The following is a 13,855-nucleotide window of genomic DNA, read 5'->3' as shown; positions in this document are numbered from 1 at the left end:
CTCAGTAATCATATGTAGTTAGTGACAGTAATATGGCCAATGTTTATAAATGTTCCGTGGACACAATTAAAATTCTATCTTTTCAATTTTTCTTTTTTAAAATTTTCTCTGTCTTTTCAATTTTTCTATCTTTTCTTTTTTTTTGAGATGGAGTCTCACTCTGTTGCCCAGTCTGAAGTGCAGTAGTGGAATTTCGGCTCACTGCAAGCTTCACCTACTGAGTTCAACCCATTCTCCTGCCTCAGTCTCCTAAGTAGCTGGGACTACAGGTGCAGGACACCATGCCCAGCTAACTTTAATTTTTTTTGTATTTTTTGTGAAGATGGAGTTTCATCCTGTTGGCCAGGCTGGCCTCAAATGCCTGACCTTAAGCGATCCACTTGCCTCAGCCTCCCAAAGTGCTGGGATTACGGGCGTAAGCCACCACACCCGGGTAATTTTTCTACTTTTTAAAGAAACCTCTACTGAATCTGCCCAATTCTGGGAAGGATGTCTTTTAAAAAATCCCTCCTTACATAATAAATTCTGCTCAAGTTATATTTTGGTTTTTGAATAGGTTTTGTGTTATACATAGTGATTAGATTGGTATGTAGGTTTGAGACTTGTATTTTCTTCATGTAGTTTGCTGTTATCATTAAATAATAATCTTGAAAATGCATTTTATCTGGTACCAGTATTGCTACTCCTATGTTATTTCTTTAATTTCCCATCCCTTTTAATTCAAAAATTATCTGTGTGCAGATGGGTGGCTCACATCTGTAATTTCAGCCTTAGGGAGGCTAAGGCAGGAGGATTGTTTGAGCCCAGGACTCTGAGAGCAGGATGGACAATAGGGTGAGACTTCATCTCTACAAAAAATCAAAAAATTATCCAGGCATGACGGCACATGTCTGTGGTCCCAGCTACTCAGGAGGCTGAGGCAGGAGGATCACTTGATTCCAGGAGGTGGAGGCTGCAGTGTGCCATGTTCATGCCACCTCACTCCAGCCTGGGTGACAGAATGAGACCCATCTTGAAAAAATAAAAATTTCTTTGGTGTGTGAAAATCTTGTTTAAAAGGTTTAGGAAACATTTTTTAAAACTCCAATATGAAAAAGCTAGGTGCAGTGGCATGTGCCTGTGGTCCCAGCTAGTTGGGAGGCTCAGGTGAGAGGTGAGAGGATCATTGAGCTCCGGGGTTTCAGCTCCTGTGGTTTTTTGATTTATTTATTTAAAACACAACAAAAACCAAAATGGCTTCAATCTGATAGTTTCCTTTGAAGTCAGCATTCTTATTCTGCCCGTTCTTAATTGTATTCTTTCCATTGAGTGTAAGCTCATTCCTTTAACAGAAATTTCCTTTGTCCTTGTTAATTCTGGAATTCTATGGCACTTTTCCATTTCCATGGAGATGCAGTGTAGCATCTTCAAGTCTCCAACTCTTAACATCTGTCTCTTTCACTTGTAAGAGCCCTTGTGATTCCATTGTCCCTCGCAGATACCCAGAATAATCCCCCCATCTCAAAACCCTTAATTTAATCATCTGTGAAGTCTCTTCCACCTGTAATGGAACATATTCCCAAGTTTGAGGAAGTGCAATGTAGATACTTTTGTGGGGCTGTGATTCTGCCTACCAGAGACACTAAGCTTAAAGTGAAAGCCACATCTTATTCAAAGCTTGGAGGTTTTCCACTATCTGGCCATTTAAATTTTTGTTCCTGTCCTCCACAGACTTCTGCTCTCCAGGCTTCAGAGTTATCCGTTTATTAGTCAATGATCTCCTTTTCTCCTTATCTTTAAGTTTTTTATTTTTTAAAAACAATACTTTTCAAAGAGCGAAAGTTTTAGATTTTGATGAGGTTCAATCTAGCAAAGTTTTCATTGTTTGTACTTTTTGTACCTAAGGAAGCATTGTCTACCCCAAGGTGTGAAGATTAGTTTCTGTGTTCTCTTAAAAATGTTAAAAAGTTCCAGTTTGTACGCTTAGGTCTCTGAGATTGACAGAGGGGAATTAGATCACTCAGGTTAGGCTTTCAGGGTGCCTTTTTCTGGGTGACATCACTGATACCCATGGCTCAACTACCACATATGTTGATCACTCCAAGTCTTATCTGTGCAGCCCAGACCCCTCCTCATCTCCAGACCCTGGAAGCTGATGCCTTGGGCAGCTCCTTCTGTTTCCCAGGCACCAGGAATGTGAGCTCCTCCCTCCCACAGTCCTTCTCTCCTTAGAGATGCCACATCTCTGAAAGGCACCACCATTTTCCAAATATGTGGGACTCCCCGGGGTATAGGAGGGCCAGATATGTAACTACAAATGAAGTGACATCACTGTCTTAAATAAAACACCACTGCATGGAGATAGAACAAAAGAGCCCCTTGACTGTGGGAAGAGCACCCTCTCAGGCGTGTTCCACCCTCACCCTGGCTCATCAGGAGGGTGCTTAGGAGGCATCGAGTTCTAAGGGGGTGGGAGGAATAGCTCAGAGGCTGAGGTGTTGCACCTACAGCTGAGAATCCCTTTCTAGAGTTCTATGTCATCATAACAGATGATGAACATAAATTGTCCTCCCCTGGAGAGTTCTCAAAGCTTTTGCAGACCTGCCTTCTCTGTGCCATCCTGCATGTGCCGCCCTTGAGCTGAGTATGCCCTGCTGGACGCTTCCATTCACTGCCTGTCCCATGGATTCTGTCCAAAGGTGGAATCTGTTATCAATGTGGATTTCTGATGAGGGTAACTTCCTCCCTAAGGGAAGCCTCAGTCTCACCAGCAGTGGTAGACCCAGATGGGCATGTAGACACAGACAAGTGAGATAGAAAGTGCACAGTCCAGAGAGCCTGCCCACATCATCCTGGGGCGACCGACAAGGAGGCATCAGCAATCTTTCCAAGCACCTGTAGGAGTGACTTTCTGGAGTAGGACAAGCCTCATGAGCCTGAGACCCTTGTGAGAAGGGTTCTCAGGGTTTCTCCCTTAGAGGGTCACACATTTAATTCTTCATCTTGAAATTTGAAGTAGGGCCCCACAAATTATGCAGCCCATTCTGTTCCGGAGGAACTATTCTTATCAGAACTTGGTGCTGGATTGACTTGGAGAAAAGCCTGACTATAATCTTCAGTATAAAATAAAGGGCTCAATGAATGGACACTTCGGTCTGTAAGCAGACTTGCAGAAGACTGGAGCCTTCAGCATTCGGAAGAGGAATTCAGACTGTGCAAGATCTGACACCAGGCAGCAGCTCCCTTTAGTCCCTTAGTGAGTGGGGAGCTCCCTGAACCCACTAAGGATCTTTGCTAGGGTTGTCTTGCCCACGTGTGCTTTAGACAGCAGCCCTTCTTATTCCACGGGATAGATGGAGCATTCTCAGCAAAGCCTTCCCAAGAATCTGATCATCACATCTTGACCTCAACCTCCCTGCAGCTTTTTGTTTTTTTTTATATTGACAGCCACTTCAGAGAGAGTCTTCTTTGATCCTTGCAAGAAATATCCTGGTGCGAACAATGACCAAAACCAGATAGACAGCTTCCCTACTCCCTGTTTAGAGAAAGATGGCTTAGCAATGTTGTATGTTTTTTGGATGTGCTATATTATTCATACATGAGAATAAAGAGTTTTAAGAGTTAGCAAATAGGGTCACATTCAGCAGAGAGCGTATGGTTGGAGACTAGGGCAGTAGTGACTTCTCAGACCTCAGCTGCAGCCTAATAATGATAAACATGGTTAACAGAGAAGTAGGAGGCAGTGACATGAATGGGTGTCCAGGCTTGTGTTAGAAATGGGATCAGAAACAAAAGCTTGAACTTGGATGTTCCCCAGAGCAAATGCAGGGTCAGATAAGTTTTTCAAGATAGGAGTGATTGGTCTTTCCCAGGGTGGGGCCCATAATGAAAGACAATAACAGATTAGTGGGTAATGATTAACTAGAGGAGGGCACTCTGTCTCTAATTACACATTGATTTGCTAAGTGGCTCAGTGACAAGGTTATTAAGATGAAGGAAACAAATGTAGGAGGCACAGTGTGGGGTGAACAGTCAGCTGTTGGTGGCTTCTGCTGAGATGGCCACAGGACTCCAGGTTCCCCTGCCACAACTGGCCACAGGACTGCTGCTCTTCCTCAGTGTCCAGCACTGGGCTGAGAGTGGGAAGGTGCTGGTGCTGCCCACAGATGGCAGCCACTGGCTCAGCATGCGTGAGGTCGTGCGGGAGCTCCATGCCAGAGGCCACCAGGCAGTGGTCCTCACCCCAGAGGTGAATATGCATGTCAAAGAAGAGGACTTTTTCACCCTGACAACTCATGCCGTTGCATGGACCCAGGACGAATTTAATCGCCTTGTGCTGGGCCACACTCAGTGGTTCTTTGAAACAGAACATTTTCTGAAGAGATTTTCTAGAAGTATGGAAATTTTGAAAAATATGTCTTTGGTTGTACATAGGTCTTGTGTGGAGCTACTGCATAATGAGACCCTGATCAGGCACCTGGATGCCACTTCCTTTGATGTGGTTTTAACAGACCCCGTTTACCTCTGTGGGGCAGTGCTGGCTAAGTACCTGTCGATTCCTGCTGTGTTTTTTTTGAGGAGCATTCCATGTGACTTAGACTTTAAGGGCACGCAGTGTCCAAATCCTTACTCCTATGTTCCTAAGTTACTAACAATGAATTCAGACCACATGACATTCCTGCAGAGGGTCAAGAACATGCTCTACCCTCTGGCCCTGTCCTATATTTGCCATATTGTTTCTGCTCCTTATGCAAGCCTTGCCTCTGAGCTTTTTCAGAGTGAGGTGTCAGTGGTAGACATTCTCAGCCATGCATCTGTGTGGTTGTTCAGAGGGGACTTTGTGATGGATTACCCCAGGCCGATCATGCCCAACATGGTCTTCATTGGGGGCATCAACTGTGCCAACAGGAAGCCACTGTCTCAGGTCTGTATTGGTGCCTTCATGCAATCAATGTTCCAGGCAAAACACTTAAAAAAATCTATTTACTTACAAGTGCTTCTATATCTACTTATCTTTCCAAAAATTTTATTTCTGCTTCTCATTGTCATCATACTCTTCAGTGGGATAAATTGTTAAGGGGGCTAGTGTATTTCAGGTTTTCAATGGCCATTGAGAGGAAGGAGAGGCAGGGACGAGAGTCTGTCAAAGGATGGACAAAGACTGGTGTGGTTCACTGAGACTGTTTGTTTGTAAAGGCACCATCTTCATGGTTGTTGCATGTCCTTCAGCTGGGCAGGAGCAGGGACACAACATTGGGAACTGCTCCATCCTGGGGTTTTTGCTTGGGTAATTTTAAGTGGAAAGATGATACAACAGCAATTTACAATTGTTGGCATGATAATTTTTAGTGATCCCTTCTTGCAAAAGAGAGGTGGCCACAGGAGACCTAAGCACAGAAAGTAGAAGCTTCAAAGAGGTTGACTCAGTGTAGTGGAAGTGGGGCAATGAAGGTGGGATGGATGTCTGTGATTAGAGACTGACACATGGAGTCTGGTTTCCAGAGAGAGATCTGTGCTGACAAAAGTTTTTCTGACCAGGAATTGGGGGTCTGGTGTATGATTTGGGGCCATCGCAGAGTTGGGAAGGCACAGTGATGGTTGCATGCCAAATGGGTCTTCTACTTGGAATGCTGAAATTATCAAGAGAGAGTAGAAGGAGCTAGGGAGGAGAGAAGACGGAATCTACAAGCCCAGTGAAGCTGGGGACAGTGATGAATGGACATGTGTTCAAGAAGGGAAGGGTTTCTCTGGGGAGGCTGACCACATCACCAGACTCACCCTATCCCACTCAAAGTTTCTGTAGTGGGATCTATTCTTTTTCCAAAAATTTCAGAGGTGGCTTTTATTAATATAAAATATTTGGGTTTTGATGAAATAGTACTCTGGGATCTGAGAAACCAAATTCACACATCACTGAGGGAGCCATCTTTTTTTTTTTTTTTTTTTTTTTTTTGGTCTTGAGATGGATTTTCGCTTTGTCACCCAGGCTGGAGATCAGTGGCCCAATCTCAGCTCACTGCAGCCTCCACCTCCCGGGTTTGAGATTCTTCTGCCTCAGCCTCCTGAGTAGCTGGGACTACAGGCGCGTGCCACCACTCCTAAGTTTTTAATTTTTTTTTTAGTAGAGATGGAGTTTCGCCATATTGGCCAGGCTAGCCTTGAACTCCTGACCTCATGTGATCTGCCCCTCTTGGCCTTCCAAAGTGCTGGGATTACAGGCACGAGCCACCATGCCCAGTGAGGGAGCCATCTTTCTTGTGAGAGAATGAGCCCTTTTTGTCATATTCACTGAATTTATATGAACTTCCATAAGTTTATTCACGGTCCTTTGAATTCTTATTTCTGTACTTCTTTTTATTAGTGTAGGTATTATTGCAAAGGACACTAAACTTTATATACACATATATATTTATAATTTACTTATTTTATATATATATATATATATATATATATATATATAATATATATTTATTTATTTTGAGATGGAGTCTTGCTCTTTGAGATGGAGTCTGGCTCCATCTTGGCTCACTGCACCCTCTGCCTCCTGAGTTCTAGCGATTCTCCTACCTCAGCCTCCTGAGTAGCTGGGTCTACAGGCACGTGCCACCACACTCAGTTAATTTTTGTATTTTTAGTAGAGATGGGGTTTCACTCTGTTGGCCAGGACGGTCTTGATCTCTTGACCTTGTGATTCGCCCACCTTGGCCTCCCAAAGTGCTGGGATTACAGATGTGACCCAGCATGCCCGACTTATTTTTGTTTTTGGTGAAACCACAAGATATTTGTTCTACTGGTTTTCTTTTCCCCTATGCAATGCAGTTACTGAATTGTAAAAATATGTATGTTCCTTAGGTTTGTAAAAATGTGGAAAATTAGGAAGGCATTTGAATAGTGATTGTGGCTCTTTTCTTCTGGTTTTTCACTATTAATGTATTCTCTAGACTGAAGTGCACTGGCTCCAATCTTCACTCTTATCTTTCTAGCTAGATGACCTAGGACAGGTACCCTAACCATTTTGGTTTTAATGATTTCATAGTGAGCACCCAATAAGTATTATCTGTTATCATTAGTATTATTTTAGCTTAGTTGCATTTATTTTATGCTAAATTTATTCTGGTGCCATAGGTATTTTTTTTCTTCAATTTCTTCTGAGATATCTTTTTCTTCTCTGTAAACTCTCCTTCAGGTTTAGGAACAATTTGTTCCTTGTCAGTATAGATCTTCTCAATGTGGCACTGGGGGGTCATGTATGGGTTAATCCAATAATGAGCTCTGTAAGTCCCATAGCTCATCTTGGATGCTTCGTTTACCTGGATACGCTTAATGTGCTTAAGTGCTGGGACTTAATTTTATTACATTAATTTCCTTTGTTTTTTGTCACCCTTACTTATTTGGTTTGGTTGACCCTTAGAGAATCTACATCCAAACCCTTACATTCCACATTATTCTCTGCATTTTAAAGTATGTGCAGCAAAAATCCAACACCCTATTTGGGCCACTGACCCTATGTCCAGCCCCACTGTTTGGCCCTGGGCACACTTCCCAGCCCCTCCACTGCAACATCAAAATGGTACACACTGCTTCAGTAAAGGAACATCTTTCAGACACTTGGTGGCTCTTTGTGTATGCGTATACTTGATGGCCTGGGTAGTTTCAGGAATGTCCTTTAAGCGAACAGGAAAACGGAAACCTCTTGATTTGCATGATTTTGTGGGGTTTTCTGGATCAAGTGAGTAAAGAAGAATTTTCACAGAACACCTTAGGCCTCTTAGAGGAAGACCTATCATCACCATTATTAGAGTTTAAAAGATTCCCATAGGACAAAATCCTTTGATCCAATACCTATTTCTAAGGCTATTTCCTAATTCTGATATCGTTAATATTTTTTTAGTCATCTCTCTCTTACTTTTTCTGGTTATTTTGGATTATAATAAGAGAAGGTTTCTTGAAAAGACACTACTTAAAAAATTTTAATAGGTTATCTTGTTGGTCTAATACAGAATTGTCCAATAAAAATATAATGTAAACCACATACATATAATTGAAACTTTTTTAGTGGTCATGTTAAAAACCAGCAAAAAGAAACCACTGAAATTAATTTTAATAATGCATTTTGTTTAACTAGATATATCACAAATACTATCCTTTCAACATGTATTCAACATATTATGACTTAACTATGTTCCATAGTTTTTTTCTTGTTAAGTCTTCAAAATCTAACATATATCTGACACTTATAGCATACGGCAATTTGGAATAGCCACATTTCAAGTGCTCAATAGTTATATGTAGTTAGTTACTACTATATGGTCAGTGTTTATAAATGTTCCATGGACACAATTAAAATACTGTCTTTTCAATTTTTATTTTATTTTATTTTATTTTTAAATGAATCTCACTCTGTTGCCCAGTCTGGAGTGCAGTGGTGAGATCTTGGCTCATTGCAACATCCTCCTCCTGGGTTCATCTGATTCTCCTGCCTCAGTCTCCCAAGTAGCTGGGACTACAGGTGCACGCCACCATGCCCAGCTAATTTTCTTTTTTACTATTTTTTGTGAATATGAGCTTTCATCATGTTGGCCAGGTTGGTCTCGAATGCCTGACCTCAAGTGATTCACTAGCCTTGGCCTCCCAAAGTGCTGGGATTACAGGCATGAGCCACCAACCAAGCCAATTTTACTACCTTTTAAAAAACCCTCTGCTGAACCTGCCCAATTCTGGGAAGGATGTCTTTTAAAAAATCCCCTTACATAACAGATCTTGCTCCAGTAATATTTCGGTTCTTGAATAGCTTTTGCTTTATACATAGTGATTAGATTGGTGCAAGTAGGATTGAGACTTGTATTTTCTTCATTTGTTCATATAGTTTGCTGTTGTCATTAGATAATAATCCTAAAAATACATTTCATCTGATATCACTATTGCTATTCCTATGTTATATTTTTAATTCCCCATCAGTTTTAATTTAAAAATTATTTGTGTGCAGGTGGGTGGCTCATATCTGTAATTTCAGCCTTTGGGAGGCTGAGGCAGGAGGATTGTTTGAGCCCAGGACTCTGAGAGCTACCTGGGCAACATGGTGAGACACCATCCCTACAAAAAAATCAAAAAATTATCCAGGCATGATGGTGGATGCCTGTGGTCCCAGCTACTCAGGAGGCTGAGGCAGGAGGATCACTTGATCCCAGGAGGTGGAGGCTGCAGTGTGCCATGTTTATGCCACCTCACTCCAGCCTGGGTGACAGAGCGAGGTCCATCTCAAAAAAATAAAAATTTCTTTCGTATGTGAAAATCTTGTTTAAAAGGTTTAGAAAACATTTTTAAAAACTCCAATATGAAAAAGCTGAGTGCAGTGGCATGCGCCTGTGGTCCCAGCTAGTTGGGAGGCTCAGGTGAGAGGTGAGAGGATCATTGAGCTCCAGAGTTTCAGCTCCTGTGGTTTTTCGATTTATTTATTTTAAACACAACAAAAACCAAAATGGCTTCAATCTGATAGTTTCTTTTGAAGTCAGCATTCTTATTCTGCCCGTTCTTAATTGTATTCTTTCCTTTGAGTGTAAGCTCATTCCTTTAACAGAAATTTCCTTTGTCCTTGTTAATTCTGGAATTCTGTGGCATTTTTCCATTTCCATGGAGATGCAGTGTAGCATCTTCAAGTCTCCAACTCTTAACATCTGTCTCTTTCACTTATAAGAGCCCTTGTGATTCCATTGTCCCTCGCAGATACCCAGAATAATCCCCCCATCTCAAAACCCTTAATTTAATCATCTGTGAAGTCTCTTCCACCTGTAATGGAACATATTCCCAAGTTTGAGGAAGTGCAATGTAGATACTTTTGTGGGGTTGTGATTCTGCCTGCCAGAGACACTAAGCTTAAAGTGAAAGCCACATCTTTTTCAAAGCTTGGAGGTTTTCCACTATTGGCCATTTAAATTTTTGTTCCTGTCCTCCACAGACTTCTGTTTTCCAGACTTCAGAGCTATCTGCTTACCATTCAATGATCTCCTTTTGTCCTTACCTTCCTTTGTTCATTTTTTAAAAACAATACCTTTCAAAGAGCAAAAGTTTTAGATTTGATGAAGTTCAATCTAGCAAAGTTTTTATTGTTCGTACTTTTTATACCCTAAGGAAGCTTTGTCTATCCCAAGATGTGAAGATTAGCGTCTATGATCTCTTAAAAACATTTAAGAGTTCCAGTTTGTATGTTTAGCTCTGTGAGATGAGCAGAAGGGAACAAAACCACACAGGTCAGGCTTCTGAGTTGTCTTTTTCTGTCTCTGGACTTGGCTGTTATGACCTCTTCTTACAGGCTGTGGTGCCCATAATGAAAGACAACGATAGATTAATCAGTAATAATTAACTGCAGCTGGGCACTTTGTCTTCAGTTACATGTTTATTTGCTAAGTGGCTCAGTGACAAAACAGATGTAGGAGGCACTGCGTGGGGTGAACAGTCAGCTGTTAGTGGCTTCTGCTGAGATGACCACAGGACTCCAGTTTCCCCTGCAGCGACTGGCCACAGGACTGTTACTCCTTCTCAGTGTCCAGCACTGGGCTGAGAGTGGGAAGGTGCTGGTGCTGCCCACGGATGGCAGCCACTGGCTCAGCATGCGGGAGGTCGTGCAGGAGCTCCACTCCAGAGGCCACCAGGCAGTGGTCCTCACCCCGGAGGTGAATATGCACATCAAAGAAGAAGACTTTTTCACCCTGACAACCTATGCCATTCCATGCACCCAGGACGAATTTAATCACCTTTTGCTGAGCCATACTCAGCTGTTCTTTGAAACAGAACATTTTCTAAAGAAATTTTCGAGAAGTATGGAAATTTTGAAAAATATGTCTTTGGTTGCACATGGGGCTTGTGTGGAGCTACTGCATAATGAGACCCTGATCAGGCACCTGAATGCTACTTCCTTTGATGTTGTTTTAACAGACCCCGTTTACCTCTGCGGGCCAGTGCTGGCTAAGTACCTGTCGATTCCTACTGTGTTTTTTTTGAGGTACATTCCATGTGACTTAGACTTTAAGGGCACACAGTGTCCAAATCCTTACTCCTATGTTCCTAAGTTACTAACAATGAATTCGGAGCACATGACATTCCTGCAGAGGGTCAAGAACATGCTCTACCCTCTGGCTCTGTCCTATATTTGCCATGCTTTTTCTGCTCCTTATGCAAACTTTGCCTCTGAGCTTTTTCAGAGAGAGGTGTCAGTGGTGGATATTCTCAGCCAGGCATCTGTGTGGTTGTTCAGAGGGGACTTTGTGATGGATTACCCCAGGCCGATCATGCCCAACATGGTCTTCATTGGGGGCATCAACTGTGCCAACAGGAAGCCACTGTCTCAGGTCTGTATTGGTGCCTTCATGCAATCAATGTTCCAGGCAAAACACTTTTTAAAAAATGTATTTACTTGCAAGTACTTCCATATCTACTTATCTTTTTAAAGATTTTATTTCTGCCTCTCGTTGTTGTAATAGCCTTCGGTAAGATAAATTGTTAAGGAGTCTATAGTAGTATATTTCAATACTACAGTAGTGTATTGAATAGTCACCGAGAAGAAGGAGAGGCAGGGATGAGGGTCTGTCAAACGATGGACAAGGACTGGTGTGGTTCACTGAGACTGTTCATTTGTAAAGGCACTATCTTCATGGTTGTGCATGTCCTTCAGCTAGGCAGAAGCAGGGAGACTACCTGGGAACTGCTCCATCCTGGGGTTTTTGCTTGTGCGATTTTCAGTGGAAAGATGATGCAATAGTAAATTGCAGTCGTTGACGTGATAATTTTTAGTGGTCCTGTCTTGCAAAAGACAGCGAGGTGGCCACAGGAGACCTAAGCACTCACAGAAAGTAGAAGCTCAAAGAGGTTTACCCAGTTCAGTGGAAGTGGGGCAATGAAGGTGGGATGGATATCTGTGATTAGAGAATGACACACACAGTTTGGTTTCCAGAGAGGAATTTGTGCTGACGAAAGCTTTTCTGGTCAGGATTTGGGGTCTGGTGCATGATGTGGGGCCATCTCAGGGTTGAGAAGGCACAGTGATGGTTGCATGTCAAATGAGTCTTCTACTTGGAATGCTGAAATTACTAAGAGATGGTGGAAGGGCTAGAGAGGAGATAAGAGTGTGAGTCTATAAGCCCAGTGAAGCTAAGGACAGTGATCAATGGACATGCGTCCAAGCAGGGAAGGGTTTCTCAGGAGGGGCTTACCACATCACCAAACCCACTCTATTCCACTCCAGGTTTCTATAGTGGGATCTACTCCTTTGTCAAAAATTTTGGACACAGCTTTCATTAATCCAGAATATTTTGGTTTCATTGAAATGGTACTCTGGGAGCTGAATATTGTATTTTATTCCTTGGTGTGCCATATATTTCATGAGATAATTCAGCCTTCTTATGATATATTCACCAAATGTATATGAACTTCCATGACTTTAGATCCTTTTGTATTCTTATTTCTTTACTTCTTTTTATTAATATAGGTATTATTGCAAAAGACTCTAAGCTTCATTTTTGTTTTTGATCAAACCCCATAATGTTTGTTTTACTGGTGTTTTTTCCCCCTCATGCAATTTAGTTATTCAGCGATGAAATATGTGTTTATTAGATTTGTAAAAATGTTGAAAAGTGGGATGGCATTTAAATAGTGACTGTTGCCCTTTTCTTCCAGTTTTTCAATGTGAACATATTTTCTAGAGTTAAATACATTGGCTCAGATCCTCACTGTCATCTCAGTCGAGCAGAACGAATTGGGAACTATGGCACATGTCACTCTTGCTATGCCCTTTAGAGAACTCCACATTAACAGGCTAATTTTTGAGTGTGATAAAGAACAGGCTAATTTATTCAATAGTGAGGCCAATGACTGTTTCTCAGCATGAGCTCACACTAGATTTAATATGGTTTGGCTCTGTGTCCCCCACTAAATCTCATCTTGAATTGTAATTCCCATAATCTCCACGTGTCAAGGATGGGACCTGGTGGGAGGTGACTGGATCATGGAGGCAGTTTCCCACGTGCTGCTCTCATCATACTGAACGAGTTCTTATAAGATCTGATGGTTTTATAAGGGGCCCTTCTCCCTTCACTTGCATGTTTCTCTCTCTCTCTCTCTCTCTCTCTCTCTCTCTCGCTGTCTCTTGTGCGCGTGTGCACATCACTATGTAAGACATGCCTTTGCCTCTCTCTCACCTTCTGCCAGGATTGTAAGTTTCCTGAGGCCGCCCCCCCCACTCCAGCCATGTGGAACTGAGAGTCAATTAAAGCTCTTTCCTTTATAAATTACCCAGTCTTGGGTATGTCTTTATAGCAGTGTGAGAATGGACTAATACAGTAAATTGGTACCACCAAGAGTGGGTTACTGCTATAAAGATACTTGAAAATGCGGAAGCGACTTTCGAACTGGGTAACAGGCAGAGGCTGGAACAATTTGGAGAGCTCAGAAGAAGACAGGAAGATGTGGGAAAGTTTGGAACTTCCTAGAGACTTGTTGAACTGTTTTGACCAAAATGCTGATAACGTTGTGGACAATGAAGTCCACGCTCAGTCTCAGATGGAGATGAGGAACTTATTGGGACCTGGAGCAAAGATCACTCTTGCCATGGTTTAGAAAGAGACTGGTGGCATTTTCCCCTTGCCCTAGATATCTGTGGAACTTTGAACTTGAGAGAGATGATCTGAAATTGGAAAGTATGTTTGAAAGGGAAGCAGAGCATAAAAGTTTGGAAAATTTGCAGCCTCACCATGTGGTAGAAAAGAAAAACCACCCATTTTGTGGGGAGAAATTCAAGCCAGCTGCAGAAATACTGGCTGCATAAATTTACATAAGGAGGATCAAAATGTTAATTGCCAAGATAATGGGGAAAATGGCCCTAGGG

The 13,855-nt window shown here is 42.2% G+C and overlaps 3 protein-coding genes across 4 annotated transcripts in view; all 3 read left to right on the top strand.

The window, feature by feature from the left end:
• Positions 1-13,855, top strand: part of LOC101048569 (UDP-glucuronosyltransferase 1A6) — a 66,037-nt gene that overhangs the window by 28,478 nt on the left and 23,704 nt on the right. The gene's annotated exons all lie outside the window — the stretch shown is intronic.
• LOC141584524 (UDP-glucuronosyltransferase 1A3-like) lies at positions 4,027-6,366 on the top strand. Its single transcript, XM_074398832.1, has one exon. It carries the CDS (start codon positions 4,037-4,039, stop codon positions 5,054-5,056), a length of 1,020 nt encoding a protein of 339 aa, XP_074254933.1. The 5' UTR covers positions 4,027-4,036; the 3' UTR covers positions 5,057-6,366.
• On the top strand, positions 6,483-12,859 carry LOC141584492 (UDP-glucuronosyltransferase 1A3-like). Its single transcript, XM_074398687.1, is given in 3 exon segments — positions 6,483-11,324; positions 12,649-12,687; positions 12,689-12,859. Coding segments are annotated over 3 exon segments (1,077 nt in total). The 5' UTR covers positions 6,483-10,457.

This window comes from Saimiri boliviensis, chromosome 5 (genome assembly GCF_048565385.1).
Source record: "Saimiri boliviensis isolate mSaiBol1 chromosome 5, mSaiBol1.pri, whole genome shotgun sequence".
Taxonomy (NCBI): domain Eukaryota; kingdom Metazoa; phylum Chordata; class Mammalia; order Primates; family Cebidae; genus Saimiri; species Saimiri boliviensis.
The sequence above is the reverse complement of the archived record's forward strand: the minus strand, read 5'-3'. Positions and strand labels throughout refer to the sequence as shown.

Bases quoted from the DNA above. Each gene is read 5' to 3' on its own strand.
- LOC141584524 (XM_074398832.1), top strand. From the start codon at position 4,037: ATGGCCACAGGACTCCAGGTTCCCCTGCCACAACTGGCCACAGGACTG.